This window comes from Periplaneta americana, chromosome 4, assembly GCF_040183065.1.
Source record: "Periplaneta americana isolate PAMFEO1 chromosome 4, P.americana_PAMFEO1_priV1, whole genome shotgun sequence".
Classification (NCBI taxonomy): Eukaryota; Metazoa; Arthropoda; class Insecta; order Blattodea; family Blattidae; genus Periplaneta; species Periplaneta americana.
In genome coordinates, this window is record NC_091120.1 from 164,078,401 (window position 1) to 164,106,355 (window position 27,955).

The 27,955-nt window shown below is 45.7% G+C and overlaps 1 protein-coding gene across 1 annotated transcript in view; it reads right to left on the minus strand.

Annotated features, from left to right (window-relative positions):
• Positions 1-27,955, minus strand: part of LOC138698385 (titin homolog) — a 55,802-nt gene continuing 27,847 nt past the window's right edge. Inside the window, exon 3 of the mRNA XM_069824256.1 lies at positions 1-26,615. Coding sequence (XP_069680357.1) covers positions 127-26,615 — 26,489 coding nt within the window. The 3' untranslated portion in view covers positions 1-126. The remainder of the gene's footprint in view (positions 26,616-27,955) is intronic.

The window sequence follows — 27,955 nt, forward strand, 5'->3', positions numbered from 1 at the left end:
TTGGTCGTCTTGTTGGTCTTGGATTTGGTCGTCTTGTTGGTTTTGGTATTGGTCATGTTCTCGGTCTCAATCTTCGTCGTATTCTTGGTCATTATGTCGGTCTTAGTCTTGGTCATATTGTTGGTCTTAGACTTGGCCTTTGTCGTCTTGGACGCTTTGGTCGTCTTGTTGGTCATGGTTTCGTCGTCTTGTTGGGCTTCTTCTCCGTGACCGTCTCCGTCTCCGTCGTCTTCTTCGTCTTCGTCTTTGGAATTGACTGTTTTGTTGGTCTTGGTCTTTGTCTTTGTCATCTTGTTGGTTTCGGTTTTGGTCACCGTATTGGATTTTGTCGTCTTGTTGGTTTAGGTCTTTGTCATTGTCGTCTTGTTGGTTTTGGTATTGGTCATGTTGTTGGTCTTGGTGTCGGTCTCGGTATTGGTAGTCTTCTTGGTTTTTGTCTTGGTCCTGGTTGTCTTGCTGGTCTTGGTTTTTGTCTTTGTCGTGTTGTTGGCCTTCGCCTTGATCTTGGTAGTCTTGTTGGTCTTGGTCGTACTGTTGGTCTCGGTCTTGGTTGTCTTGTTGGTCTTGTTCTTGGACATGGTCCTGGTCATCTTCATGGTCTTGGTCATCTTGTTGGTCTTGGTCTTTGTCTTGGTGGCATTGTTGTTCATGGTCTCGGTATCTGTATGTGTCTTGGTCTCGGTATGAGTATATGTCTTGGTCTCTGTATGTGGTTGTGTCTTTGTCTTGGTATGTATATGTATATGTATCTTGGTCTTGGTATGTGTATGAGTATGGGTCTTGGTCTTGGTATGTGTATGTGTCTTGGTCTTGAAATGGTAGTGTGACTTGTTCTTGGTATGGTAATGTGTCTTCGTATTGGTATGTGCATATGTTTTGGTCTTGGTATGTATATGTGTACGTGTATCGGTCTTGGTCTTGTAACGTGTACGTGTGTGCGTTTTGGTCTTGGTATCGGTCTTGGTATGGGATGGGATTTCTGTCTTCTTCTTGGACTTGGTTTTGGTCTAGGTCGTGGTCATTTTGTTGGCCTTGGTATTGGTCGTCTTGTTGGTATTGGTATTGGTCATGTTCTCGGTCTCGATCTTCATCGTCTTCTTGGTCATTATGTTGGTCTTGGTCTTGGTCATCTTGTTGGTCTTGGACTTGGTCTTTGTCGTCTTGATCGTTTTGGTCGTCTTGTTGGTCTTGGTCGTCTTGTTGGTCACCTTTTGGTCGTCTTATTGGGCTTCTTTTTGGTGACCGCCTCCGTCTCCGTCGACTCCTTCGTCTTCGTCTTTGGAATTGATCGCCTTGTAGGTCTTTGTCTTTGTCTTCTTGTTGGTCTTGGTCTTGGTTGACTTGTTGGTCTTGTTCTTGGACAAGGTCCTGGTCATCTTGATGGTCTTGGTCATGTTGTTGGTCTTGGTCGTTGTGTTGGTCGCATTGTCGTTCATGATCTCGGTATCTGTATGTGTCTTGGTCTCGGTATGAGTATGTGTCTTGGTCTCTGTGTGTGGTTGTGTGTTGATCTTGGTATGTGTATTGATCTTGGTCTTGGTATGTGTATGTGTCTTGGTCCTCGTATGTGTATGGATATTGATCTTGGTATGTGTATGGATCTTGGTCTTGGTATGTGTATGTGCATGAATCTTCGTCTTGGTATGTGTATGTGTATGGGTCTAGGTCTTCGTATGTGTATGGGTCTTGATCTTGGTATGTGTATGTGTCTTGGTCTTGGTATGGTAGTGTGACTTGTTCCTGGTATGGTAATGTGTCTTCGTCTTGGTATGTGCATATGTTTTGGTCTTGGTATGTATATGTGTACGTGTATCGGGCTTGGTCTTGGAACGTGTATGTGTGAGGGTTTTCGTCTTGGTATTGTTCTTGGTAAGCGATGGGATATCTGTCTTCTTCTTGAGCTTGGTCGTTTTGTTGGTGTTGGTTATGGTCGTCTTCTTGGTCATTATGTTGGTCTTGGTCTTGTTCATCTTGTTGGTCTTGGACTTGGTCTTTGTCGTCTTGATCGTTTCGGTTATCTGGTTGGTCTTGGTCGTCTTGTTGGTATTGGTATTGGTCATGTTCTCGGTCTCGATCATCGTCGTCTTCTTGGTCATTATGTTGGTCTTGGTCTTGGTCATCTTGTTGGTCTTGGACTTGGTCTTTGTTGTCTGTTTCGTTTTGGTCGTCTTGTTGGTCATGGTTTGGTCGTCTTGTTGGGCTTCTTCTTGATGACCGTCTCCGTCGTCTTCGTCTTCGTATTTGGAATTGATAGTCATGTTGGTCTTGGTCTTTGTCTTTGTCATCTTGCTGGTTTTTGCTTTGGTCACCGTGTTGTAATTTGTCGTCTTGTTGGTTTTGGTCTTTGTCTTTGTCGTCTTGTTGGTTTTGGTCTTTGTCTTTGTCGTCTTGTTGGTTTTGGTCTTCGACGTCTTGTTGGTCTTGGTCTTGGTGTTGGTCTCGGTATTGGTAGTCTTCTTGGTTTTCGTCTTGGTCTTGGTCGTCTTGTTGGTCTTGGTTTTTGTCTTTGTCGTCTTGTTGGTTTTCGCCTTGATCTTGGTAGTCTTGTTGGTCTCGGTCTTGGTCGTCTTGTTGGTCTCGGTCTTGGTTGTCTTGTTGGTCTTGTTCTTGGACGTAGTCCTGCTTCTCTTGCTGGTCACTGTCATCTTGTTGGTCTTGGTCTTTGTCTTGGTCGCATTGTTGTTCATTGTCTCGGTATCTGTATGTGTCTTGGTCTCGGTGTGAGTATGGGACTTGATCTTGGTATGTGTATGTGTCTTGGTCTTGGTATGGGAGTGTGACTTGTTCTTGGTATGGTAATGTGTCTTCGTCTGGGTATGCGTATATGACTTGGTCTTGGTATGTGTATTTGTATGTGTATCGGTCTTGGACGTAGTACGTGTATGTGTGTGCGTTTTGGCCTTGGTATTGGTCTAGGTATGGGATAGGATACATGTCTTGATCTTGAACTTGGTTTTGGTCTAGGTCTTGCTCGTTTGTTTGGTCTTGGTCTTGGTCGTCTTGTTTGTATTGGTATTGGTCATGTTCTCGGTCTCGATCTTCGTCGTCTTCTTGGTCATTATGTTGGTCTTGGTCTTGGTCTTGGTCATCTTGTTGGTCTTGGACTTGGTCTTTGTCGTCTTCTTCGTTTTGGTCGTCTTGTTGGTTGTCTTGTTGGTCATGGTTTCGTCGTCTTGTTGGGCTTCTTGGTGACCGTCTCCGTCTACGTCGTCTTCTTCGTCTTAGTCTTTGGAATTGAACGCCTTGTTGGTCTTGGTCTTTGTCATCTTGTTGGTCTCGGTCTTGGTTGACTTGTTGGTCTTCTTGGACATGGTCCTGGTCATCTTGATGGTCTTGGTAAACTTGTTGGTTTTGGTCATTGTTTTGGTCGAATTTTTGTTCATGGTCTCGGTATGAGTATGTGTCTTGGTTTCTGTATGTGGTTGTGTCTTGGTCTTGGTATGTGTATGGATCTTGGTCTTGGTATGTGTATGGTTCTTGGTCTTCGTATGTGTATGGGTCTTGATCTTGGTATGTGTATGTGTCTTGGTCTTGGTATGGTAGTGTGACTTGTCCTTGGAATGGTAACGTGTCTTCGTCTGGATATGTGTATGTGACTTGGTATTGGTATGTGTATTTGTATGTGTAACGGTCTTCGACTTGGTACGTGTATGTGTGTGCGTTTTGGTCTTGGTATGGGATGGGATATCTGTATTGTTCTTGGACTTGGTTTTGGTCTAGGTCTTGCTCGTTTTGTTGGTCTTGGTCTTGGTCGTCTTGTTGGTATTGGTATTGATCATGTTGGTCTTCTTGGACATGGTCCTGGTCATCATGATGGTCTTGGTAAACTTGTTGGTTTTGGTCGTTGTCTTGGTCGAATTTTTGTTCATTGTCTCGGTATGAGTATGTGTCTTGGTCTCTGTATGTAATTGTGTCTTGGTCTTGGTATGTGTATGGATCTTGGTCTTGGTATGTGTATATGTATGGTTCTTGCTCTTCGTATGTGTATGGGCCTTGATCTTGGAATGTGTATGTGTCTAGGACTTGGTATGGCAGTGTGACTTGTTCTTGGTATGGTAATGTGTCTTCTTCTTGGTATATGTATATGACTTGGTCTTGGTATGTGCATTTGTATGTGTATCGATCTTGGACTTGGTCCGTGTATGTGTGTGCGTTTTGGTCTTGGTATTGGTATTGGTCTTGGTATGGGTTGGGATATGTGTCTTGTTCTTGGACTTGGTTTTGGTCTAGGTCTTGCTCGTTTTGTTGATCTTGGTCTTGGTCGTCTTGTTGGTATTGGTACTGGTCATGTTGTCGGTCTCGATCTTCGTCGTCTTCTTGGTCATTATGTTGGTCTTGGTCTTGGTCATCTTGTTGGTCTTGGACTTGGTCTCTGTCGTCTTCGACGTTTTGGTCGTCTTGTTGGTTTTGGGCGTTTTGTTGGTCTTGGTTTCGTCGTCTTCTTGGGCTTCTTCTTGGTGATCGTCTCCGTCGTGTTCTTCGTCTTCGTCTTTGGAATTGACTGTCTTGTTGGTCTTGGTCTTTGTCTTTGTCATCTTGTTGGTTTCGGTTTTGGCCACCGTATTGGACTTTGTCGTCTTGTTGGTTTTGGTCTTTGTCATTGTCGTCTTGTTGGTTTTGGCCTTGGTCGTCTTGTTGGTCTTGGTCTTGGTGTCGGTCTCGGTATTGGTAGTCCTCTTGGTTTTTGTCTTGGTCCTGGTCGTCTTGCTGGTCTTGGTTTTTGTTGTCGTCTTGTGTGTCTTGGTCTTCGTCGTCTTGTTGGTCTTGGTTTTGGTAGTCTTGTTGGTCTTGGTTTTGGTCGTCTTGTTGGTCTTGATCTTCGTCGTCTTGTTGGTCTTGGTCGTCTTGTTGTTCTTGCTCTTGGTCTTCGTCGTCTTGTTGGTTTTGGTCGTCTTGGTCTTCGTCGACTTGTTGGTCTTGGTATTGATCGTCTTCTTGGTCTTGGTCTTTGTTGTCTTGTTGGTCTAGGTCTTGGTCGTCTTGGTTTTGGTCGTCTTGTTGGTTTTGGTCTTGGTCGTCTTGATGTTGTTGGTCTTGGTTTTGGCCGTCTTGATGGTCTTGGTCTTGGTCGTCTTGTTGTACTTGCTCTTGGTCTTGGTCGTCTTGTTGGTCTTGGTCTTCGTCGTCTTGTTGCTCTTCGTCTTTGTCGTATTGTTGGTCTTGGTTTTGGTCGTCTTGTTGGTCTTGGTCTTGGTCGACTTGTTGTTCTTGCTCTTGGTCTTCGTCGCCTTGTTGGTCTTCGTCTTGGTCGTCTTGTTGGTCTTGGTTTTCGTCATCTTGTTGGTCATGGTCTTGGTCGTCTTGTTGGTCTCGGTCTTGGTTGTCTTGTTCTTGGACGTGGTCCTGCTTATCTTGATGGTCATTGTCATCTTGTTGGTCTTGGTATTTGTCTTGATCGCATTGTTGTTCATTGTCTCGGTATCTGTATGTGTCTCGGTCTCGGTGTGAGTATGGGTCTTGATCTTGGTATGTGTATGTGTCTTGGTCTTGGTATGGGAGTGTGACTTGTTCTTGGTATGGTAATGTGTCTTCGTCTGGGTATGTGTATATGACTTCGTCTTCGTATGTGTATTTGTATGTGTATCGGTCTTGGACTTGGTACGTGTATGTGTGTGCGTTTAGGTCTTGGTATGGGATTGGATACCACTCTTGTTCTTGGACTTGGTTTTGGTCTAGGTCTTGCTCGTTTTTTTGGTCTTGGTCTTGGTCGTCTTGTTCGTTTTGGTCGTCTTGTTGGTCATGGTTTCGTCGTCTTGTTGGGCTTCTTGGTGACCGTCTCCGTCTCCGTCTCCGTGTCCGTCGTCTTCTTCGACTTCGTCTTTGGAATTGATCGCCATGTTGGTCTTGGTCTTTGTCATCTTGTTGGTCTCGGTCTTGGTCGTCTTGTTGGTCTTGGTTTTGGGCGCCTTGTTGGTCTTGGTCTTCGTCGTGTTGTTGGTCTTGGTCTTGGTCGTCTTGTTGGTCTTGGTCGTCTTGCTGATCTTGGTCTTGGTGTCGGTCTCGGTATTGGTAGTCCTCTTGGTTTTTGTCTTGGTCCTGGTCGTCGTGCTGGTCTTGGTTTTTGTCTTTGTCGTCTTGTGTGTCTTGGTCTTCGTCGTCTTGTTGGTCTTGGTCTTGGTCGTCTTGTTGGTCTTGGTCTTGGTTGTGTTGTTGGTATTGATCTTCGTCGTCTTGTTGGTCTTGGTCGTCTTGTTGTTCTTGCTCTTGGTCTTCGTTGTCTTCTTGGTCTTGGTCTTGATCGTCTTGTTGGTCTTGGTCTTCGTCGACTTGTTGGTCTTGGTCTTGGTCGTCTTCTTGGTCTTGGTCTTTGTCGTCTTGTTGGTCATGGTCTTGGTCGTCTTGTTGGTCTTGGTTTTGGTCGTCTTGTTGGTCTTGATTTTGGTCGTCTTGTTGGTTTTGGTCTTCGTCGTCTTGTTCTTGCTCTTGGTCTTGGTCGTCTTGTTGGTCTTGGTAGTCTCGTTGTTCTTGCTCTTGGTCTTGGTCGTCTTGTTGGCCTTGCTCATTGTCATATTGTTGGTCTTCGTCCTGGTCGTCTTGTTGGTCTTGGTTTTGGGCGTCTTGTTGGTCTTGGTCTTCGTCGTCTTGTTCGCCTTGGTCTTGGTCGTCTTGTTGGTCTTGCTCTTGGTCGTCTTGTTGTTCTTGCTCTTGGACTTGGTCGTCTTGTTGGTCTTCGTCTTGGTCGTCTTGTTGGTCTTGGTCTTCGTCATCTTGTTCGTCTTGGTCTTGGTCGTCTTGTTGGTCTTGTTGGTATTCGTCGTGTTGTTGGTATTGATCTTCGTCGTCTTGTTGGTCTTGGTCGTCTTGTTCTTCTTGCTCTTGGTCTTCGTTGTCTTGTTGGTCTTGGTCTTGGTCGTCTTGTTGGTCTTGGTCTTGGTCGTCTTGTTGTTCTTGCTCTTCGTCTTGGTCGTCTTGTTGGTCTTCGTCTTGGTCGTCTTGTTGGTCTTGGTATTGGTCGTCTTGTTGGTCTGGTTGGTTTTTGTCGTGTTGTTGGTATTGATCTTCGTCGTCTTGTTGGTCTTGGTCGTCTTGTTGCTCTTGCTCTTGGTCTTCGTTGTCTTGTTGGTCTTGGTCGTATTGTTGGTCTTGGTCTTCGTCGACTTGTTCATCTTGGTCTTGGTCGTCTTCTTGGTCTTGGTCTTTGTCGTCTTGTTGGTCTTGGTCATTGTCATCTTGTTGGTTTTCGTCTTGGTCGTCTTGTTGGTCTTGGTTTTGGGCGTATTGTTGGTCTAGGTCTACGTCGTCTTGTTGGCCTTGGACTTGGTCGTCTTGTTGGTCTTGGTCTTGGTCGTCTTGTTGTTCTTGCTCTAGGTCTTGGTCGTCTTGTTGGTCTTCGTCTTGATCGTCTTGTTGGTCTTGGTCTTCGTCATCTTGCTGGTCTTGGTCTTGGCCGTCTTGTTGGTCTTGTTGGTTTTGGTCGTGTTGTTGGTATTGATCTTCGTCGTCTTGTTGGTCTTGGTCGTCTTGTTCTTGCTCTTGGTCTTCGTTCTCTTGTTGGTCTTGGTCTTGGTCGTCTTGTTGGTCTTGGGCTTCGTCGTCTTGTTGGTCTTGGTCGCCTTCTTGGTCTTGGTCTTTGTCGTCTTGTTGGTCTTGGTCTTGGTTTTGGTCGTCTTGTTGGTCTTGGTTTTGGTCGTCTTGTTGGTTTTGGTCTTCGTCGTCTTGTTGTTCTTGCTCTTGGTCTTGGTCGTCTTGTTGTTCTTCCTCTTGATCTTGGTCGTCTTGTTGGTCTTGGTCATTGTGATCTTGTTGGTCTTCGTCTTGGTCGTCTTCTTGGTCTTGGTTTTGGGCGCCTTGTTGGTCTTGGTCTTCGTCGTGTTGGTCTTGGTCGTCTTGTTGCTCTTGGTCTTCGTCGTCTTGTTGGTTTTGGTCTTGGTCGTCTTGCTGGTCTTGGTCTTGGTGTCGGTCTCGGTATTGGTAGTCCTCTTGGTTTTTGTCTTGGTCCTGGTCGTCTTGCTGGTCTTGGTTTTTGTCTTTGTCGTCTTGTGTGTCTTGGTCTTCGTCGTCTTGTTGGTCTTGGTCTTGGTCATCTTGTTGGTCTTGGTTTTGGTCGTGTTGTTGGTATTGATCTTCGTCGTCTTGTTGGTCTTGGTCGTCTTGTTGTTCTTGCTCTTGGTCTTCGTTGTCTTCTTGGTCTTGGTCTTGATCGTCTTGTTGGCCTTGGTCTTCGTCGACTTGTTGGTCTTGGTCTTGGTCGTCTTCTTGGTCTTGGTCTTGGTCGTCTTGTTGGTCTTGGTTTTGGTCGTCTTGTTGGTCTTGGTTTTGGTCGTCTTGTTGGTTTTGTTCTTCGTCGTCTTGTTGTTCTTGCTCTTGGTCTTGGTCGTCTTGTTGGTCTTGGTCGTCTTGTTGTTCTTGCTCTTGGTCTTGGTCGTCTTGTTGGCCTTGCTCATTGTCATCTTTTTGGTCTTCGTCTTGGTCGCCTTGTTGGTCTTGGTTTTGGGCGTCTTCTTGGTCTTGGTCTTCGTCGTCTTGTTGGCCTTGGTCTTGGTCGTCTTGTCTGTCTTGCTCTTGGTCGTCTTGTTGTTCTTGCTCTTGGACTTGGTCGTATTGTTGGTCTTCGTCTTGGTCGTCTTGTTGGTCTTGGTCTTCGTCATCTTGTTGGTCTTGGTCGTCTTGTTGGTCTTGTTGGTTTTTGTCGTGTTGTTGGTATTGATCTTCGTCGGCTTGTTGGTCTTGGTCGTCTTGTTCTTCTTGCTCTTGTTCTTCGTTGTCTTGTTGGTCTTGGTCTTGGTCGTCTTGTTTGTCTTGGTCTTGGTCGTCTTGTTGGTCTTGCTCTTGGTCGTCTTGTTGTCCTTGCTCTTGGTCTTGGTCGTCTTGTTGGTCTTCGTCTTGGTCGTCTTGTTTGTCTTGGTCTTCGTCATCTTGTTGGTCTTGGTCTTGGTCTTGGTCGTCTTGTTGGTCTTGTTGGATTTTGTCGTGTTGTTGGTATTGATCTTCGTCGTCTTGTTGGTCTTGGTCGTCTTGTTGCTCTTGCTCTTGGTCTTCGTTGTCTTGTTGGTCTTGGTCGTCTTGTTGGTCTTGGTCTTCGTCGACTTGTTGATCTTGGTCTTGGTCGTCTTCTTGGTCTTGGTCTTTGTCGTCTTGTTGGTCTTGGTCATTGTCATCTTGTTGGTCTTCGTCTTGGTCGTCTTGTTGGTCTTGGTTTTGGGCGTCTTGTTGGTCTAGGTCTACGTCGTCTTGTTGGCCTTGGACTTGGTCGTCTTGTTGTTCTTGCTCTTGGTCTTGGTCGTCTTGTTGGCCTTGCTCATTGTCATCTTGTTGGTCTTCGTCTTGGTCGTCTTGTTGGTCTTGGTTTTGGGCGTCTTGTTGGTCTTGGTCTTCGTCGTCTTGTTGGCCTTGGTCTTGGTCGTCTTGCTCTTGGTCGTCTTGTTGTTCTTGCTCTTGGACTTGGTCGTCTTGTTGGTCTTCGTCTTGGTCGTCTTGTTGGTCTTGGTCTTCGTCATCTTGTTGGTCTTGGTCTTGGTCGTCTTGTTGGTCTTGTTTGTTTTTGTCGTGTTGTTGGTATTGATCTTCGTCGTCTTGTTGGTCTTGGTCGTCTTGTTCTTCTTGCTCTTGGTCTTCGTTGTCTTGTTGGTCTTGGTCTTGGTCGTCTTGTTTGTCTTGGTCTTGGTCGTCTTGTTCTTGCTCTTGGTCTTGGTCGTCTTGTTGGTCTTCGTCTTGGTCGTCTTGTTGGTATTGGTCTTCGTCATCTTGTTGGTCTTGGTCTTGGTCGTCTTGTTGGTTTTTGTCGTGTTGTTGGTATTGATCTTCGTCGTCTTGTTGGTCTTGGTCGTCTTGTTGCTCTTGCTCTTGGTCTTCGTTGTCTTGTTGGTCTTGGTCGTCTTGTTGGTCTTGGTCTTCGTCGACTTGTTGATCTTGGTCTTGGTCGTCTTCTTGGTCTTGGTCTTTGTCGTCTTGTTGGTCTTGGTCTTGGTCGTCTTGTTGGTCTTGGTCATTGTCATCCTGTTGGTCTTCGTCTTGGTCGTCTTGTTGGTCTTGGTTTTGGGCATCTTGTTGGTCTAGGTCTACGTCGTCTTGTTGGCCTTGGACTTGGTCGTCTTGTTGGTCTTGGTCGTCATGTTGTTCTTGCTCTTGGTCTTGGTCGTCTTGTTGGTCTTCGTCTTGGTCGTCTTGTTGGTCTTGGTCTTCGTCATCTTGCTGGTCTTGGTCTTGGCCGTCTTGTTGGTCTTGTTGGTTTTGGTCGTGTTGTTGGTATTGATCTTCGTCGTCTTGTTGGTCTTGGTCGTCTTGTTGTTCTTGCTCTTGGTCTTCGTTCTCTTGTTGGTCTTGGTCTTGGTCGTCTTGTTGGTCTTGGTCTTCGTCGACTTGTTGGTCTTGGTCGTCTTCTTGGTCTTGGTCTTTGTCGTCTTGTTGGTCTTGGTCGTCTTGCTGCTCTTGCTCTTGGTCTTCGTTGTCTTGTTGGTCTTGGTCTTGGTCGTCTTGTTGGTCTTGGTTTTGGTCGTGTTGTTGGTATTGATCTTCGTCGTCTTGTTGGTCTTGGTCGTCTTGTTGTTCTTGCTCCTGGTCTACGTTGTCTTCTTGGTCTTGGTCTTGATCGTCTTGTTGGCCTTGGTCTTCGTCGACTTGTTGGTCTTGGTCTTGGTCGTCTTCTTGGTCTTGGTCTTTGTCGTCTTGTTGGTCTTGGTCTTGGTCGTCTTGTTGGTCTTGGTTTTGGTCGTCTTGTAGGTTTTGGTTTTGGTCGTCTTGTTGGTTTTGGTCTTCGTCGTCTTGTTGTTCTTGCTCTTGGTCTTGGTCGTCTTGTTGGTCTTGGTCGTCTTGTTGTTCTTGCTCTTGGTCTTGGTCGTCTTGTTGGCCTTGCTCATTGTCATCTTGTTGGTCTTCGTCTTGGTCGTCTTGTTCGTCTTGGTTTTGGGCGTCTTGTTGGTCTTGGTCTTCGTCGTCTTGTTGGCCTTGGTCTTGGTCGTCTTGTTTGTCTTGCTCTTGGTCGTCTTGTTGTTCTTGCTCTTGGACTTGGTCGTCTTGTTGGTTTTCGTCTTGGTCGTCTTGTTGGTCTTGGTCTTCGTCATCTTGTTGGTCTTGGTCGTCTTGTTGGTCTTGTTGGTTTTTGCCGTGTTGTTGGTATTGATCTTCGTCGTCTTGTTGGTCTTGGTCGTCTTGTTCTTCTTGCTCTTGGTATTCGTTGTCTTGTTGGTCTTGGTCTTGGTCGTCTTGTTGGTCTTGGTCTTGGTCGTCTTGTAGGTCTTGCTCTTGGTCGTCTTGTTGTCCTTGCTCTTGGTCTTGGTCGTCTTGTTGGTCTTCGTCTTGGTCGTCTTGTTGGTCTTGGTCTTCGTCATCTTGTTGGTCTTGGTCTTGGTCATCTTGTTGGTCTTGTTGGTTTTTGTCTGGTTGTTGGTATTGATCTTCGTAGTCTTGTTGGTCTTGGTCGTCTTGTTGCTCTTGGTCTTCGTTGTCTTGTTGGTCTTGGTAGTCTTGTTGGTCTTGGTCTTCGTCGACTTGTTGATCTTGGTCTTGGTCGTCTTCTTGGTCTTGGTCTTTGTCGTCTTGTTGGTCTTGGTCGTCTTGTTGGTCTTGGTCATTGTCATCTTGTTGGTCTTCGTCTTGGTCGTCTCGTTGGTCTTGGTTTTGGGCGTCTTGTTGGTCTATGTCTACGTCGTCTTGTTGGCCTTGGACTTGGTCGTCTTGTTGTTCTTGCTCTTTGTCTTGGTCTTGGTCGTCTTGTTGGTCTTGGTTTTGGGCGTCTTGTTGGTCTTGGTCTTCGTCGTCTTGTTGGCCTTGGTCTTGGTCGTCTTGTTGGTCTTGCTCTTGGTCGTCTTGTTGTTCTTGCTCTTGGACTTGGTCGTCTTGTTGGTCTTCGTCTTGGTCGTCTTGTTGGTCTTGGTTTTCGTCATCTTGTTGGTCTTGGTCGTCTTGTTGGTCTTGTTTGTTTTTGTCGTGTTGTTGGTATTGATCTTCGTCGTCTTTTTGGTCTTGGTTGTCTTGTTCTTCTTGCTCTTGGTCTTCGTTGTCTTGTTGGTCTTGGTCTTGGTCGTCTTGTTTGTCTTTGTCTTGGTCGTCTTGTTGTTCTTGCTCTTGGTCTTGGTCGTCTTGTTGGTCTTCGTCTTGGTCGTCTTGTTGGTCTTGGTCTTCGTCATCTTGTTGGTCTTGGTCTTGGTCGTCTTGTTGGTCTTGTTGGTTTTTGTCGTGTTGTTGGTATTGATCTTCGTCGTCTTGTTGGTCTTGGTCGTCTTGTTGCTCTTGCTCTTGGTCTTCGTTGTCTTGTTGGTCTTGGTCTTCGTCGACTTGTTGATCTTGGTCTTGGTCGTCTTCGTGGTCTTGGTCTTTGTCGTCTTGTTGGTCTTGGTCTTGGTCGTCTTGTTGGTCTTGGTCATTGTCATCTTGTTGGTCTTCGTCTTGGTCGTCTTGTTGGTCTTGGTTTTGGGCATCTTGTTGGTCTAGGTCTACGTCGTCTTGTTGGCCTTGGACTTGGTCGTCTTGTTGGTCTTGGTCTTGGTCGTCTTGTTGTTCTTGCTCTTGGTCTTGGTCGTCTTGTTGGTCTTCGTCTTGGTCGTCTTGTTGGTCTTGGTCTTCGTCATCTTGCTGGTCTTGGTCTTGGCCGTCTTGTTGGTCTTGTTGGTTTTGGTCGTGTTGTTGGTATTGTTCTTCGTCGTCTTGTTGGTCTTGGTCGTCTTGTTGTTCTTGGTCTTGGTCTTCGTTCTCTTGTTGGTCTTGGTCCTGGTCGTCTTGTTGGTCTTGGTCTTCGTCGACTTGTTGGTCTTGGTCGTCTTCTTGGTCTTGGTCTTTGTCGTCTTGTTGGTCTTGGTCCTCTTGTTGGTCTTGGTTTTGGTCGTCTTGTTGGTCTTGGTTTTGGTCGTCTTGTTGGTTTTGGTCTTCGTCGTCTTGTTGTTCTTGCTCTTGGTCTTGGTCGTCTTGTTGTTCTTGCTCTTGATCTTGGTCGTCTTGTTGGTCTTGGTCATTGTCATCTTGTTGGTCTTCGTCTTGGTCGACTTGTTGGTCTTGGTTTTGGGTGCCTTGTTGGTCTTGGTCTTCGTCGTCTTGTTGGTTTTGGTCTTGGTCGTCTTGCTGGTCTTGGTCTTGGTGTCGGTCTCGGTATTGGTAGTCCTCTTGGTTTTTGTCTTGGTCCTGGTCGTCTTGCTGGTCTTGGTTTTTGTCTTTGTCGTCTTGTGTGTCTTGGTCTTCGTCGTCTTGATGGTGTTGGTCTTGGTCGTCTTGTTGGTCTTGGTTTTGGTCGTGTTGTTGGTATTGATCTTCGTCGTCTTGTTGGTCTTGGTCGTCTTGTTGTTCTTGCTCTTGGTCTTCGTTGTCTTCTTGGTCTTGGTCTTGATCGTCTTGTTGGTGTTGGTCTTCGTCGACTTGTTGGTCTTGGTCTTGGTCGTCTTTTTGGTCTTGGTCTTTGTCGTCTTCTTGGTCTTGGTCTTGGTCGTCTTGTTGGTCTTGGTTTTGAGCGTCTTGTTGGTCTTGGTTTTGGTCGTCTTGTTGGTTTTGGTCTTCGTCGTCTTGTTGTTCTTGCTCTTGGTCTTGGTCGTCTTGTTGGTCTTGGTCGTCTTGTTGTTCTTGCTCTTGGTCTTGGTCGTCTTGTTGGCCTTGCTCATTGTCATCTTGTTGGGCTTCGTCTTGGTCGTCTTGTTGGTCTTGGTTTTGGGCGTCTTGTTGGTCTTGGTCTTCGTCGTCTTGTTGGCCTTGGTCTTGGTCGTCTTGTTTGTCTTGCTCTTGGTCGTCTTGTTGTTCTTGCTCTTGGACTTGGTCGTCTTTTTGGTCTTCGTCTTGGTCGTCTTGTTGGTCTTGGTCTTCGTCATCTTGTTGGTCTTGGTCTTGGTCGTCTTGTTGGTCTCGTTGGTTTTCGTCGTGTTGTTGGTATTGATCTTCGTCGTCTTGTTGGTCTTGGTCGTCTTGTTCTTCTTGCTCTTGGTCTTCGTTGTCTTGTTGGTCTTGGTCGTGGTCGTCTTGGTGGTCTTGGTCTTGGTCGTCTTGTTGGTCTTGCTCTTGGTCGTCTTGTTGTTCTTGCTCTTGGTCTTGGACGTCTTGTTGGTCTTCGTCTTGGTCGTCTTGTTGGTCTTGGTCTTCGTCATCTTGTTGGTCCTGTTGGTCTTGTTGGTTTTTGTCGTGTTGTTGGTATTGATCTTCGTCGTCTTGTTGGTCTTGGTCGTCTTGTTGCTCTTGCTCTTGGACTTCGTTGTCTTGTTGGTCTTGGTCGTCTTGTTGGTCTTGGTCTTCGTCGACTTGTTGATCTTGGTCTTGGTCGTCTTCTTGGTCTTGGTCTTTGTCGTCTTGTTGGTCTTGGTCATGGTCGTCTTGTTGGTCTTGGTCATTGTCATCTTGTTTGTCTTCGTCTTGGTCGTCTTGTTGGTCTTGGTTTTGGGCGTCTTGTTGGTCTAGGTCTACGTCGTCTTGTTGGCCTTGGACTTGGTCGTCTTGTTGTTCTTGCTCTTGGTCTTGGTCGTCTTGTTGGTCTTCGTCATGGTCGTCTTGTTGGTCTTCGTCTTGGTCGTCTTGTTGGTCTTGGTCTTCGTCATCTTGCTGGTCTTGGTCTTGGCCGTCTTGTTGGTTTTGGTCGTGTTGTTGGTATTGATCTTCGTCGTCTTGTTGGACTTGGTCGTCTTGTTGTTCTTGCTCTTGGTCTTCGTTCTCTTGTTGGTCTTGGTCTTGGTCGTCTTGTTGGTCTTGGTCTTCGTCGACTTGTTGGTCTTGGTCGTCTTCTTGGTCTTGGTCTTTGTCGTCTTGTTGGTCTTGGTCTTGGTCGTCTTGTTGGTCTTGGTTTTGGTCGTCTTGTTGGTCTTGGTTTTGGTCGTCTTGTTGGTTTTGGTCTTCGTCGTCTTGTTGTTCTTGCTCTTGGTCTTGGTCGTCTTGTTGTTCTTGCTCTTGATCTTGGTCGTCTTGTTGGTCTTGGTCATTGTCATCTTGTTGGTCTTCGTCTTGGTCGTCTTGTTGATCTTGGTTTTGGGCGTCTTGTTGGTCTTGGTCTTCGTCGTCTTGTTCGTCTTGGTCGTCTTGGTCTTCGTCGTCTTGTTTGTCTTGGTCTTGGTCGTCTTGTTGGTCTTGGTCTTGGTCGTGTTGTTGTTCTAGCTCTTGTTCTTGGTCGTCTTGTTGGTCTTCGTCTTGGTCGTCTAGTTGGTCTTGGTTTTCGTCATCTTGTTGGTCTAGGTCTTGGTCGTCTTGTTGGTCTCGGTCTTGGTTGTCTTGTTGGTCTTTTTCTTGGACGTGGTCCTGCTTATCTTGATGGTCATTGTCATCTTGTTGGTCTTGGTCTTTGTCTTGGTCGCATTGTTGTTCATTGTCTCGGTATCTGTATGTGTCTTGGTCTCGGTGTGAGTATGGGTCTTGATCTTGGTATGTGTATGTGTCTTGGTCTTGGTATGGGAGTGTGACTTGTTCTTGGTATGGTAATGTGTCTTCGTCTGGGTATGTGTATATGACTTCGTCTTCGTATGTGTATTTGTATGTGTATCGGTCTTGGACTTGGTACGTGTATGTGTGTGCGTTTAGGTCTTGGTATGGGATGGGATACCACTCTTGTTCTTGGACTTGGTTTTGGTCTAGGTCTTGCTCGTTTGTTTGGTCTTGGTCGTCTTGTTCGTTTTGGTCGTCTTGTTGGTCATGGTTTCGTCGTCTTGTTGGGCTTCTTGGTGACCGTCTCCGTCTCCGTGTCCGTCGTCTTCTTCGTCTTCGTCTTTGGAATTGATCGCCATGTTGGTCTTGGTCTTTGTCATCTTGTTGGTCTCGGTCTTGGTTGACTTGTATGTCTTCTTGGACATGGTCCTGGTCATCTTGATGGTCTTGGTAAACTTGTTGGTTTTGGTCGTTGTCTTGGTCGAATTTTTGTTCATTGTCTCGGTATGAGTATGTGTCTTGGTCTCTGTATGTGGTTGTGTCTTGGTCTAGGTATGTGTATGGATCTTGGTCTTGGTATGTGTATATGTATGCTTCTTGGTCTTCGTATGTGTATGAGTCTTGATCTTGGTATGTGTATGTGTCTTGGTCTTGGTATGGAAGTGTGACTTGTTCTTGGTATTGTAATGTGTCTTCTCCTTGGTATGTGTATATGACTTGGTCTTGGTATGTGCATTTGTATGTGTATCGGTCTTGCACTTGGTCCGTGTATGTGTGTGCGTTTTGGTCTTGGTATTGGTATTGGTCTTGGTATGGGTTGGGATATGTGTCTTGTTCTTGGACTTGGTTTTGGTCTAGGTCTTGCTCGTTTTGTTGATCTTGGTCTTGGTCGTCTTGTTGGTATTGGTACTGGTCATGTTGTCGGTCTCGATCTTCGTCGTCTTTTTGGTCATTATGTTGGTCTTGGTCTTGGTCATCTTGTTGGTCTTGGACTTGGTCTCTGTCGTCTTGGACGTTTTGGTCGTCTTGTTGGTCATGGTTTCGTCGTCTTGTTGGGCTTCTTCTTGGTGACCGTCTCCGTCGTCTTCTTCGTCTTCTTCGTCTTCGTTTTTCGAATTGACTGTCTTGTTGGACTTGATCTTTGTCTTTGTCATCTTGTTGGTTTCGGTTTTGGTCACCGTATTGGACTTTGTCGTCTTGTTGGTTTTGGTCTTTGTCATTGTCGTCTCGTTGGTTTTGGTCTTGGTCGTCTTGTTGGTCTTGGTCTTGGTGTCGGTCTCGGTATTGGTAGTCCTCTTGGATTTTGTCTTGGTCCTGGTCGTCTTGCTGGTCTTGATTTTTGTCTTTGTCGTCTTGTGTGTCTTGGTCTTCGTCGTCTTGTTGGTCTTGGTCTTGGTCGTCTTGTTGGTCTTGGTTTTGGTCGTCTTGTTGGTCTTGATCTTTGTCGTCTTGTTGGTCTTGGTGATCTTGTTGTTCTTGCTCTTGGTCTTCGTCGTCTTGTTGGTCTTGGTCTTGGTGTCGGTCTCGGTATTGGTAGTCCTCTTGTTTTTTGTCTTGGTCCTGGTCGTCTTGCTGGTCTTGGTTTTTGTCTTTGTCGTCTTGTGTGTATTGGTTTTCGTCGTCTTGTTGGTCTTGGTCTTCGTCGTCTTGTTGGTCTTGGTTTTGGTCGTGTTGTTGGTATTGATCTTCGTCGTCTTGTTGGTCTTGGTCGTGTTGTTGGTATTGATCTTCGTCGTCTTGTTGTTCTTGCTCTTGGTCTTCGTTGTCTTGTTCGTCTTGGTCTTGATCGTCTTGTTGGTCTTGGTCTTCGTCGACTTCTTGGTCTTGGTCTCGGTCGTCTTCTTGGTCTAGGTCTTTGTCGTCTTGTTGGTCTTGGTTTTGGTCGTCTTGTTGGTCTTGGTTTTGGTCGTCTTGTTGGTTTTGGTCTTCGTCGTCTTGTTGTTCTTGCTCTTGGTCTTGGTCGTCTTGTTGGTCTTGGTCGTCTTGTTGTTCTTGCTCTTGGTCTTGGTCGTCTTGTTGGCCTTGCTCATTGTCATCTTGTTGGTCTTCGTCTTGGTCGTCTTGTTGGTCTTGGTTTTGGGCGTCTTGTTGTTCTTGGTCTTCGTCGTCTTGTTGGCCTTGGTCTTGGTCGTCTTGTTGGTCTTGCTCTTGGTCGTCTTGTTGTTCTTGCTCTTGGTCTTTGTCGTCTTGTTGGTCTTCGTCTTGGTCGTCTTGTTGGTCTTGGTCTTCGTCATCTTGTTGGTCTTGGTCTTGGTCGTCTTGTTGGTCTTGTTGGTTTTTGTCGTGTTGTTGGTATTGATCTTCGTCGGCTTGTTGGTCTTGGTCGTCTTGTTGTTCTTGCTCTTGGTCTTCGTTGTCTTGTTGGTCTTGGTCGTCTTGTTGGTCTTGGTCTTCGTCGACTTGTTGGTCTTGGTCTTGGTCGTCTTCATGGTCTTGGTCTTTGTCGTCTTGTTGGTCTTGGTCTAGGTCGTCTTGTTGGTCTTGGTCATTGTCATCTTGTTGGTCTTCGTCTTGGTCGTCTTGTTGGTCTTGGTTTTGGGCGTCTTGTTGGTCTAGGTCTACGTCGTCTTGTTGGCTTTGGACTTGGTCGTCTTGTTGGTCTTGGTCTTGGTCGTCTTGTTGTTCTTGCTCTTGGTCTTGGTCGTCTTGTTGGTCTTCGTCTTGGTCGTCTTGTTGGTCTTGGTCTTCGTCATCTTGCTGGTCTTGGTCTTGGCCGTCTTGTTGGTCTTGTTGGTTTTGGTCGTGTTGTTGGTATTGATCTTCGTCGTCTTGTTGGTCTTGGTCGTCTTGTTGTTCTTGCTCTTGGTCTTCGTTCTCTTGTTGGTCTTGGTCTTGGTCGTCTTGTTGGTCTTGGTCTTCCTCGACTTGTTGGTCTTGGTCGTCTTCTTGGTCTTTGTCGTCTTGGTCTTGGTCGTCTTGTTGGTCTTGGTTTTGGTCGTCTTGTTGGTCTTGGTTTTGGTCGTCTTGTTGGTTTTGGTCTTCGTCGTCTTGTTGTTCTTGCTCTTGGTCTTGGTCGTCTTGTTGGTCTTGGTCGTCTTGTTGTTCTTGCTCTTGGTCTTGGTCGTCTTGTTGGCCTTGCTCATTGTCATCTTGTTGGTCTTCGTCTTGGTCGTCTTGTTGGTCTTGGTTTTGGGCGTCTTGTTGTTCTTGGTCTTCGTCGTCTTGTTGGCCTTGGTCTTGGTCGTCTTGTTGGTCTTGCTCTTGGTCGTCTTGTTGTTCTTGCTCTTGGTCTTTGTCGTCTTGTTGGTCTTCGTCTTGGTCGTCTTGTTGGTCTTGGTCTTCGTCATCTTGTTGGTCTTGGTCTTGGTCGTCTTGTTGGTCTTGTTGGTTTTTGTCGTGTTGTTGGTATTGATCTTCGTCGGCTTGTTGGTCTTGGTCGTCTTGTTGTTCTTGCTCTTGGTCTTCGTTGTCTTGTTGGTCTTGGTCTTGGTCGTCTTGTTGGTCTTGGTCTTCGTCGACTTGTTGGTCTTGGTCTTGGTCGTCTTCATGGTCTTGGTCTTTGTCGTCTTGTTGGTCTTGGTCTAGGTCGTCTTGTTGGTCTTGGTCATTGTCATCTTGTTGGTCTTCGTCTTGGTCGTCTTGTTGGTCTTGGTTTTGGGCGTCTTGTTGGTCTAGGTCTACGTCGTCTTGTTGGCTTTGGACTTGGTCGTCTTGTTGGTCTTGGTCTTGGTCGTCTTGTTGTTCTTGCTCTTGGTCTTGGTCGTCTTGTTGGTCTTCGTCTTGGTCGTCTTGTTGGTCTTGGTCTTCGTCATCTTGCTGGTCTTGGTCTTGGCCGTCTTGTTGGTCTTGTTGGTTTTGGTCGTGTTGTTGGTATTGATCTTCGTCGTCTTGTTGGTCTTGGTCGTCTTGTTGTTCTTGCTCTTGGTCTTCGTTCTCTTGTTGGTCTTGGTCTTGGTCGTCTTGTTGGTCTTGGTCTTCCTCGACTTGTTGGTCTTGGTCGTCTTCTTGGTCTTTGTCGTCTTGGTCTTGGTCGTCTTGTTGGTCTTGGTTTTGGTCGTCTTGTTGGTCTTGGTTTTGGTCGTCTTGTTGGTTTTGGTCTTCGTCGTCTTGTTCTTCTTGCTCTTGGTCTTGGTCGTCTTGTTGTTCTTGCTCTTGTTCTTGATCGTCTTGTTGGTCTTCGTCATTGTCATCTTGTTGGTCTTCGTCTTGGTCGTCTTGTTGGTCTTGGTCTTCGTCGTCTTGTTGGTCTTGGTCGTCTTGTTGGTCTTGGTCTTGGTCATCTTGTTGTTCTTGGTCTTCGTCTTGGTCGTCTTGTTGGTCTTCGTCTTGGTCGTCTTGTTGGTCTTGGTTTTCGTCATCTTGTTGGTCTAGGTCTTGGTCGTCTTGTTGGTCTCGGTCTTGGTTGTCTTGTTGGTCTTTTTCTTGGACGTGGTCCTGCTTATCTTGATGGTCATTGTCATCTTGTTGGTCTTGGTCTTTGTCTTGGTTGCATTGTTGATCATTGTCTCGGTATCTGTATGTGTCTTGGTCTCGGTGTGAGTATCGGTCTTGATCTTGGTTTGTGTATGTGTCTTGGTCTTGGTATGGGAGTGTGACTTGTTCTTGGTATGGTAATGTGTCTTCGTCTGGGTATGTGTATATGACTTCGTCTTCGTATGTGTATTTGTATGTGTATCGGTCTTGGACTTGGTACGTGTATGTGTGTGCGTTTAGGTCTTGGTATGGGATGGGATACCACTCTTGTTCTTGGACTTGGTTTTGGTCTAGGTCTTGCTCGTTTTTTTGGTCTTGGTCTTGGTCGTCTTGTTCGTTTTTGTCGTCTTGTTGGTCATGGTTTCGTCGTCTTGTTGGGCTTCTTGGTGACCGTCTCCGTCTCCGTCTCCGTGTCCGTCGTCTTGTTCGTCTTCGTCTTTGAAATTGATCGCCATGTTGGTCTTGGTCTTTGTCATCTTGTTGGTCTCGGTCTTGGTTGACTTGTAGGTCTTCTTGGACATGGTCCTGGTCATCTTGATGGTCTTGGTAAACTTGTTGGTTTTGGTCGTTGTCTTGGTCGAATTTTTGTTCATTGTCTCGGTATGAGTATGTGTCTTGGTCTCTGTATGTGGTTGTGTCTTGGTCTAGGTATGTGTATGGATCTTGGTCTTGGTATGTGTATATGTATGCTTCTTGGTCTTCGTATGTGTATGAGTCTTGATCTTGGTATGTGTATGTGTCTTGGTCTTGGTATGGAAGTGTGACTTGTTCTTGGTATTGTAATGTGTCTTCTCCTTGGTATGTGTATATGACTTGGTCTTGGTATGTGCATTTGTATGTGTATCGGTCTTGGACTTGGTCTGTGTATGTGTGTGCGTTTTGGTCTTGGTATTGGTATTGGTCTTGGTATGGGTTGGGATATGTGTCTTGTTCTTGGACTTGGTTTTGGTCTAGGTCTTGCTCGTTTTGTTGATCTTGGTCTTGGTCGTCTTGTTGGTATTGGTACTGGTCATGTTGTCGGTCTCGATCTTCGTCGTCTTTTTGGTCATTATGTTGGTCTTGGTCTTGGTCATCTTGTTGGTCTTGGACTTGGTCTCTGTCGTCTTGGACGTTTTGGTCGTCTTGTTGGTCATGGTTTCGTCGTCTTGTTGGGCTTCTTCTTGGTGACCGTCTCCGTCGTCTTCTTCGTCTTCTTCGTCTTCGTTTTTCGAATTGACTGTCTTGTTGGACTTGGTCTTTGTCTTTGTCATCTTGTTGGTTGCGGTTTTGGTCACCGTATTGGACTTTGTCGTCTTGTTGGTTTTGGTCTTTGTCATTGTCGTCTCGTTGGTTTTGGTCTTGGTCGTCTTGTTGGTCTTGGTCTTGGTGTCGGTCTCGGTATTGGTAGTCCTCTTGGATTTTGTCTTGGTCCTGGTCGTCTTGCTGGTCTTGGTTTTTGTCTTTGTCGTCTTGTGTGTCTTGGTCTTCGTCGTCTTGTTGGTCTTGGTCTTGGTCGTCTTGTTGGTCTTGGTTTTGGTCGTCTTGTTGGTCTTGATCTTTGTCGCCTTGTTGGTCTTGGTCGTCTTGTTGTTCTTGCTCTTGGTCTTCGTCGTCTTGTTGGTCTTGGTCGTCTTGTTGGTCTTGGTCTTTGTCGTCTTGTTGGTCTTGGTCTTTGTCGTCTTGTTGGTCTTGGTCTTGGTCGTCTTGTTGGTCTTGGTCGTCTTGTTGGTCTTGGTCTTCGTCGTCTTGTTGGTTTTGGTCTTGGTCGTCTTGTTGGTCTTGGTGTCGGTCTCGGTATTGGTAGTCCTCTTGGTTTTTGTCTTGGTCCTGGTCGTCTTGCTGGTCTTGGTTTTTGTCTTTGTCGTCTTGTATGTCTTGGTTTTCGTCGTCTTGTTGGTCTTGGTCTTGGTCGTCTTGTTGGTCTTGGTTTTGGTCGTGTTGTTGGTATTGATCTTCGTCGTCTTGTTGTTCTTGCTCTTGGTCTTCGTGGTCTTGTTGGTCTTGGTCTTGGTCGTCTTGTTGGTCTTGGTCTTCGTCGACTTGTTGGTCTTGGTCTTGGTCGTCTTCTTGGTCTTGGTCTTTGTCGTCTTGTTGGTCTTGGTCTTGGTCGTCTTTTTGGTCTTGGTTTTGGTCGGATTGTTGGTCTTGGTTTTGGTCGTCTTGTTGTTCTTGCTCTGGGTCTTGGTCGTCTTGTTGTTGTTGCTCTTGGTCTTGGTCGTCTTGTTGGTCTTGGTCATTGTCATCTTGTTGGTCTTCGTCTTGGTCTTCTTGTTCGTCTTGTTGGTCTTGGTCTTCGTCGTCTTGTTGTTCTTGGTCTTTGTCGTCTTGTTGGTCTTGGTCTTGGTCGTCTTGTTGTTCTTGCTCTTGGTCTTGGTCGTCTTGTTTGTCTTCGTCTTGGTCGTCTTGTTGGTCTTGGTCTTCGTCATCTTGTTGGTCTTGGTCGTCTTGTTGGTCTCGGTCTTGGTTGTCTTGTTGGTCTTGTTCTTGGACATGGACCTGGTCATCTTGATGGTCTTGGTCATCTTGTTGGTCTTGGTCTTTATCTTGGTCGCGATGTTGTTCATGGTCTCGGTATCTGAATGTGTCTTGGTCTCGGTATGAGTATGTGTCTTGGTCTCGGTATGTATATGTGTCTTGGTCTTGGTATGTGTATGGATCTGGGTCTACGTATGTGTATGCGTCTTGGTCTTGGTATGTGTATGTGTCTCGGTCTTGGTATGGGAATGTGTATGTGTCTTGTTCTCGATATGTATAAGTATCTTGTTCTCGGTATGTAAATGTGTCTTGTTCTCGGTATGTGCATTTGTCTTTGTATCGGTATGTGTATGTGTCTCGGTCTTGATATGTGTATTTGTTTCGATCTCGGTATATGTATTTTTCTTGGTCTAGGAATGTGTATGTGGCATGATCTCGGTTTGTGTATCTGTCCTGTTCTCGGTATGTGTATGTGTCTTGTTCTCGGTATGTGTGTGTGTTTTGGTCTCGGTATGGGTATGTCTCTTCGTCATGGTATGTGTCTTGACCTTTGTATTTGTATGTGCCTTCGTCTTGGTATCTGTATGTGTCTTGTTCTCGGTATATGTATGTGTCTTCGTCTCGGTATGTGTATGGGTCTTGATCTTGGTATGTGTATGTGTCTTGGTCTTGGTATTGTAGTGTGACTTGTTCTTGGTATGGTAATGTGTCTTCGTCTTGGTATGTGTATGTGTATCCGTCTTGGTCTTGGTACGTGTTAGTGTGTGGGTATTGGTCTTGGTATGGTATGGGATATCTGTCTTGTTCTTCGGCTTGGTTTTGGTCTAGGTCTTGGTCGTTTTGTTGGTCTTGGTTTTGGTCGTCTTCTTGGTCTTGGACTTGGCCTTTGTCGTCTTGTTCGTTTTGGTCGTCTTGTTGGTCTTGGTCGTCTTGTTGGTCTTGTTGGTCTTGGTCGTCTTGTTGGTCATGGTTTGGTCGTCTTGTTGGGCTTCTTCTTGGTGACCGTCTCCGTCGTCTTCTTCGTCTTCGTCTATGAAATTGTTCGTCTTGTTGGTCTTGGTCTTTGTTTTTGTCATCTTGTTGTTTTCGGTTTTGGTCACCGTGTTGGACTTTGCCGTCTTGTTGGTTTTGGTCTTGGTGTCTGTCTCGGTATTGGTAGTCTTCTTGGTTTTCGTCTTGGTCTTGGTCGTCTTGTTGGTCTTGGTTTTTGTCTTTGTCGTCTTGTTGGTCTTCGCCTTGATCTTGGTAGCGTTGTTGGTCTAGTTCTTGGACATGGTCCTGGTCATCTTGATGGTCTTGGTCATCTTGTTGGTCTTTGTCTCTGTCTTGGTCGCATTGTTGTTCATGGTCTCGGTATCTGTATGTGTCTTGGTCTCGGTATGAGTATGTGTCTTGGTCTCGGTATGTATATGTGTCTTGGTCTTGGTCTTCGTATGTGTATGGGTCTTGATCTTGGTATGTGTATGCGTCTTGGTCTTGGTATGTGTGTTGGTCTTGGTATGTGTATGTGTCTTGGTATGGGAATGTGTATGTGTCTTGATCTCGGTATGTGTATGTGTCTTGTTCTCGATATGTATAAGTATCTTGTTCTCGGTATGTATATGTGTCTTGTTCTCGGTATGTGCATTTGTCTTTGTATCGGTATATGTATGTGTCTTGTCCTTGGTATGTGTATGACTCTTGATCTCGGTATCTGTTTGTGTCTTGTGCTAGGTATGTGTATGTGTCTTTGTCTCGGTATGTGTATGTGTTTTGGTCTAGGAATGTGTATGTGGCATGATCTTGGTTTATGTATGTGTCCTGTTCTCGGTATGTGTGTGTGTTTTGGTTTCGGTATGCGTATGTGTCTTCGTCATGGTATGTGTATGTGTCTTGACCTTTGTATTTGTATGTGTCTTCGTCTTGGTATCTGTATGTGTCTCGGTATCTGTCTCGGTATTGGTCGTCTTCTTGGTTTTCATCTCGGTCTTTGTCGTCTTGTTGATCTTGGTCGTCTTGTTGGTCTTTGTCATCTTGTTGGTCTCGGTTTTGGTCATCGTGTTGGTCTTTGTCGTCTTGTTGCTTTTGGTCTTGGTCTTTGTCGCCTTGTTTTTCTTGGTCTTGGTTTCGGTCTCGGTATTGGTCGTCTTCTTGGTCTTGGTCGTCAAGTTGGTTTTGGTCATGGTCTTTGTTGTCTTGTTCGTCTTTTTGTTCTTCGTTTTGATCTTGGTTTTTGTCGTCTGTTTGGTCCTGGTCTTTTTCGTCTTGTTGGTCTTGGTTTTCGTCATCTTGTTTGTCTTGGACCACTTGTTGGTCGCGGTCTTTGTCTTGGTCGTTTTGTTGGTCTTGGTTTCGGTCTTGGTCGTTTTGTTGGTCATGGTCTTGTTCTTGGTCTCGGTCTTGGTCGTCTTTTTCATGGTCTTGGCCTTTTTCGTCTTGTCCTTCTTGGTCGTCTTGTTGGGCTTGGTCTTGATCTTGGTAGTCTTGTTGGTCGTCGTCTTGGTCTTGGTCGTCTTGTCGGTCTTGGTCTTGTATTTGGTCTTTGTCTTGGTCATCTTGTTGGTCTTGGTTGTCTTGTTGTTCTTTCTCTTTGTCTTGGTCTTTTTGTTGGTCTTGGTCGTCTTGTTGGTCTTGGTTTTGGTGTTGGTCGTCTTGTTTGTCTTGGTCTTCTTCGTCTTGTTGGTCTTCGTCTTGTTCTTTGTCGTCCTGTTCGTCCTGGTCTTGGTCTTGTTCTTGGTATTGTTCTTGGTCTTGGTCGTCTTGTTGGTCTTGGATTTGGTCGTCTTGTTGGTTTTGGTGTTGGCCGTCTTGTTCTTGTTTTTGGTCGTCTTGTTGGTCTTGGTCGTCTTGTTGCTCTTGGTTTTGGGCGTCTTGTTGGTCTTGACTTTGTTCGTCCTTTTGGTCTTGATCGTTTTGGTCGTCTTGTTGGTCTTGGTCTTGGTCTTCGTCGTCTTGTTGGTCTTTATCTTGGTTGTCTTCTTGGCCTGGGTCTTGGTCGTCTTGTTGTTCTTGCTCTTGGTCTTGGTCGTCTTGTTGGTCTTGGTCTTGGTCGTTTTGGTCTTCGTCGTCTTGTTGGTCTTGGTCTTGGTCGTTTTGGTCTTCGTCGTCTTGTTGGTCTTGGTCTTGGTCGTCTTGTTGTTCTTGCTCTTGGTCGTCTTGTTGGTCTTGGTCTTGGTCGTCTTGTTGGTCTTGGTTTTGGTCGTCTTGTTGGTCTTGGTCTTCGTCGTCTTGTTGGTCTTGGTCGTCTTGTTGGTCTTGGTCTTGGTCGTCTTGTTGGTCTTGGACGTCTTGTTGGTCTTGGTCGTCTTGTTGGTCTTGGTTTTGGTGTTGGTCGTCTTGTTTGTTTTGGTCTTCTTCGTCTTGTTGGTCTTCGTCTTGTTCATTGTCGTCTTGTTCGTCCTGGTCTTGGTCTTGCTCTTGGTATTGTTCTTGGTCTTGGTCGTCTTGTTGGTCTTGGATTTGGTCGTCTTGTTGGTTTTGGTCTTGGTCGTCTTGTTCTTGTTCTTGGTCGTCTTGTTGGTCCTGGTTTTCGTCGTCTTGTTGGTCTTGGTCGTCTTGTTGCTCTTGGTTTTGGGCGTCTTGTTGGTCTTGACTTTGTTCGTCCTTTTGGTCTTGATCGTTTTGGTCGTCTTGTTGGTCTTGGTCTTCGTCGTCTTGTTGGTCTTTATCTTGGTTGTCTTCTTGGCCTGGGTCTTGGTCGTCTTGTTGGTCTTGGTCTTGGTCGTTTTGGTCTTCGTAGTCTTGTTGGTCTTGGTCTTGGTCTTGGTCGTCTTGTTGGTCTTGGTCGTCTTGTTGGTCTTGGTCTTGGTCGTCTTGTTGGTCTTGGTCTTCGTTGTCTTGGTCTTGGTCGTCTTGTTGGTCTTGGTTTTGGTCGTCTTGTTGGTCTTGGTCTTTGTCGTCTTTTTGATCTTGGTTTTGGTCTTGGTCGTTTTGTTGGATTTCGTCTTGGTCGTCTTGTTGGTCTTGGTCTTGGTCTTCGTCGTCTTGTTGGTCTTGATCTTTGTTGTCTTGCTGGTCTTGGTCGTCTTTTTGGTCTTGGTCTTCGTCGTCTTGTTGGTCTTGATCTTTGTTGTCTTGCTGGTCTTGGTCGTCTTTTTGGTCTTGGTCTTGCTCTTGGACTTGGTCGTCTTTTTGGACTTGGTCTTTGTCTTCGTCTTGGTCGTCTTTTTGGTCTTGGTCTTCGTATGTGAATGGGTCTTGGTCTTGCTCTTGGTCTTGCTGGTCATGGTCTTGGTCTTGGTCTTGTTGGTCCTGGTCTTGGTCGTCTTGATCTTGGTCTTGTTGGTTTTGTTGGTCTTGGTCTTGTTGGCCATGTTGGTCATTGCCTTGGTCTTGTTGGTCTCGTTGGTCTTTGTCTTGGTCTTGTTGGTCCTGCTGGTCTTGGTCGTAGTCCTGGTCCTGGTCCTTATGCCTGGTCCTGGCCACGGAAAGTGGCATGTGTTCTGATACTTCTCTCAATGGATGTGGAGTGTCTTCTGTTTCTGGTAGTTCTTGTTCCCTCTCTCGATATTCTGGAACAAAATAATCTTGATCGTTAGTCATGTGTCATTGCATTCACATGCTTTCAGTAATTGGGATATTAATAGGGCAATAATTCGTATGCAACTGCATCTTTTTATTGTCGTCATGCAAAATCAACATGTTTTGAACGACTGTAATGACGAATATGCAAAACTAATATAAATTTTTGCATATCTTAGGTGTTCCTTGTATATATATAATGCACTGTTGAACATGGAATGTACCATATTTGCAGGATTTTGAGGCATAAAGCCCAAAATTAGCATATTTTGTAAAACAGTAATATTCTGAATTGTTTGTCAGCACATAAAATTTTTGTCTTGGATTGCGGGAAATTCCTTGCATATGCAGTGTGGATGTGTAAAAACCAAAACAACCACACTATTCTTTTGTTCCGTTGTGCTATGCACAAAAGGAAGAATTCCGAGACATCTCACCATCTCATCATATTCATACAAGTATTATGCCATGTAGCCTATTACAATGCTGTAATAAAGATACATTTTCTTTATGACGAAGTGAAGAGAAACGACTGGAAGCATTTGAAATGTGAACATTAAGAGGAATGGAGCAGTATGGGATGAAGATAAATGTAAATAAGGAGCAGACTATGGTCATAAGAAGACAAATACAGAAGGTAAACTTGCGAATTCTAAATGAGGCAGTAGAGCAAGTGGACAACTTCAAATACTTGCGGTGTACTATAACCAGTAACATGAGCTGCAGCCAGGAACTCAAAAGGAGGATAGCAGTGGCCAAGGAAGCTTAGAATAGAAAAAGGAGCATCTTCTACGGACCTCTGAAAAAAGAACTAAGGAAGATATTAGTGAAGTGCTTTGTATGAAGTGTGGCATTGTATGGGGGCAGAAACATGGACGTTACGAAGAAGTGAAGAGAAGCGAATAAAAGCATTTGAAATGTGGATATGGAGAAGAATAGAACATGTGAAATGGACAGACAGAATGAGAAATGAAGCTGTGTTGGAAAGAGTGGGTGAAGGAAGAATAATGCTGAAACTGATCAGGAAGGGAAAGGAAATTGGCTGGTTCACTGCCTTAGAAGAAAGTGCTTACCGAAGGATATACTGGAAGGAATGGTGAACGGTAGAAAAGGTTGGTGCAGGGAAATATATCACATAATAGTTAACATTAAGATACAGACTATGATTAATATGCAGACTCAGAAAGAGGCGGAAAATAGGGAAGATTGGAGGATGCTGGATTTTCAGTGAAGTAGCTACCTGTCCTTGGACATTTGTGAAGGTGCGCACACCGCGCACCTCTTAGCTTTACAAACCACTCACTGTTGGTCGTGTAGTGTGGATTTGTAC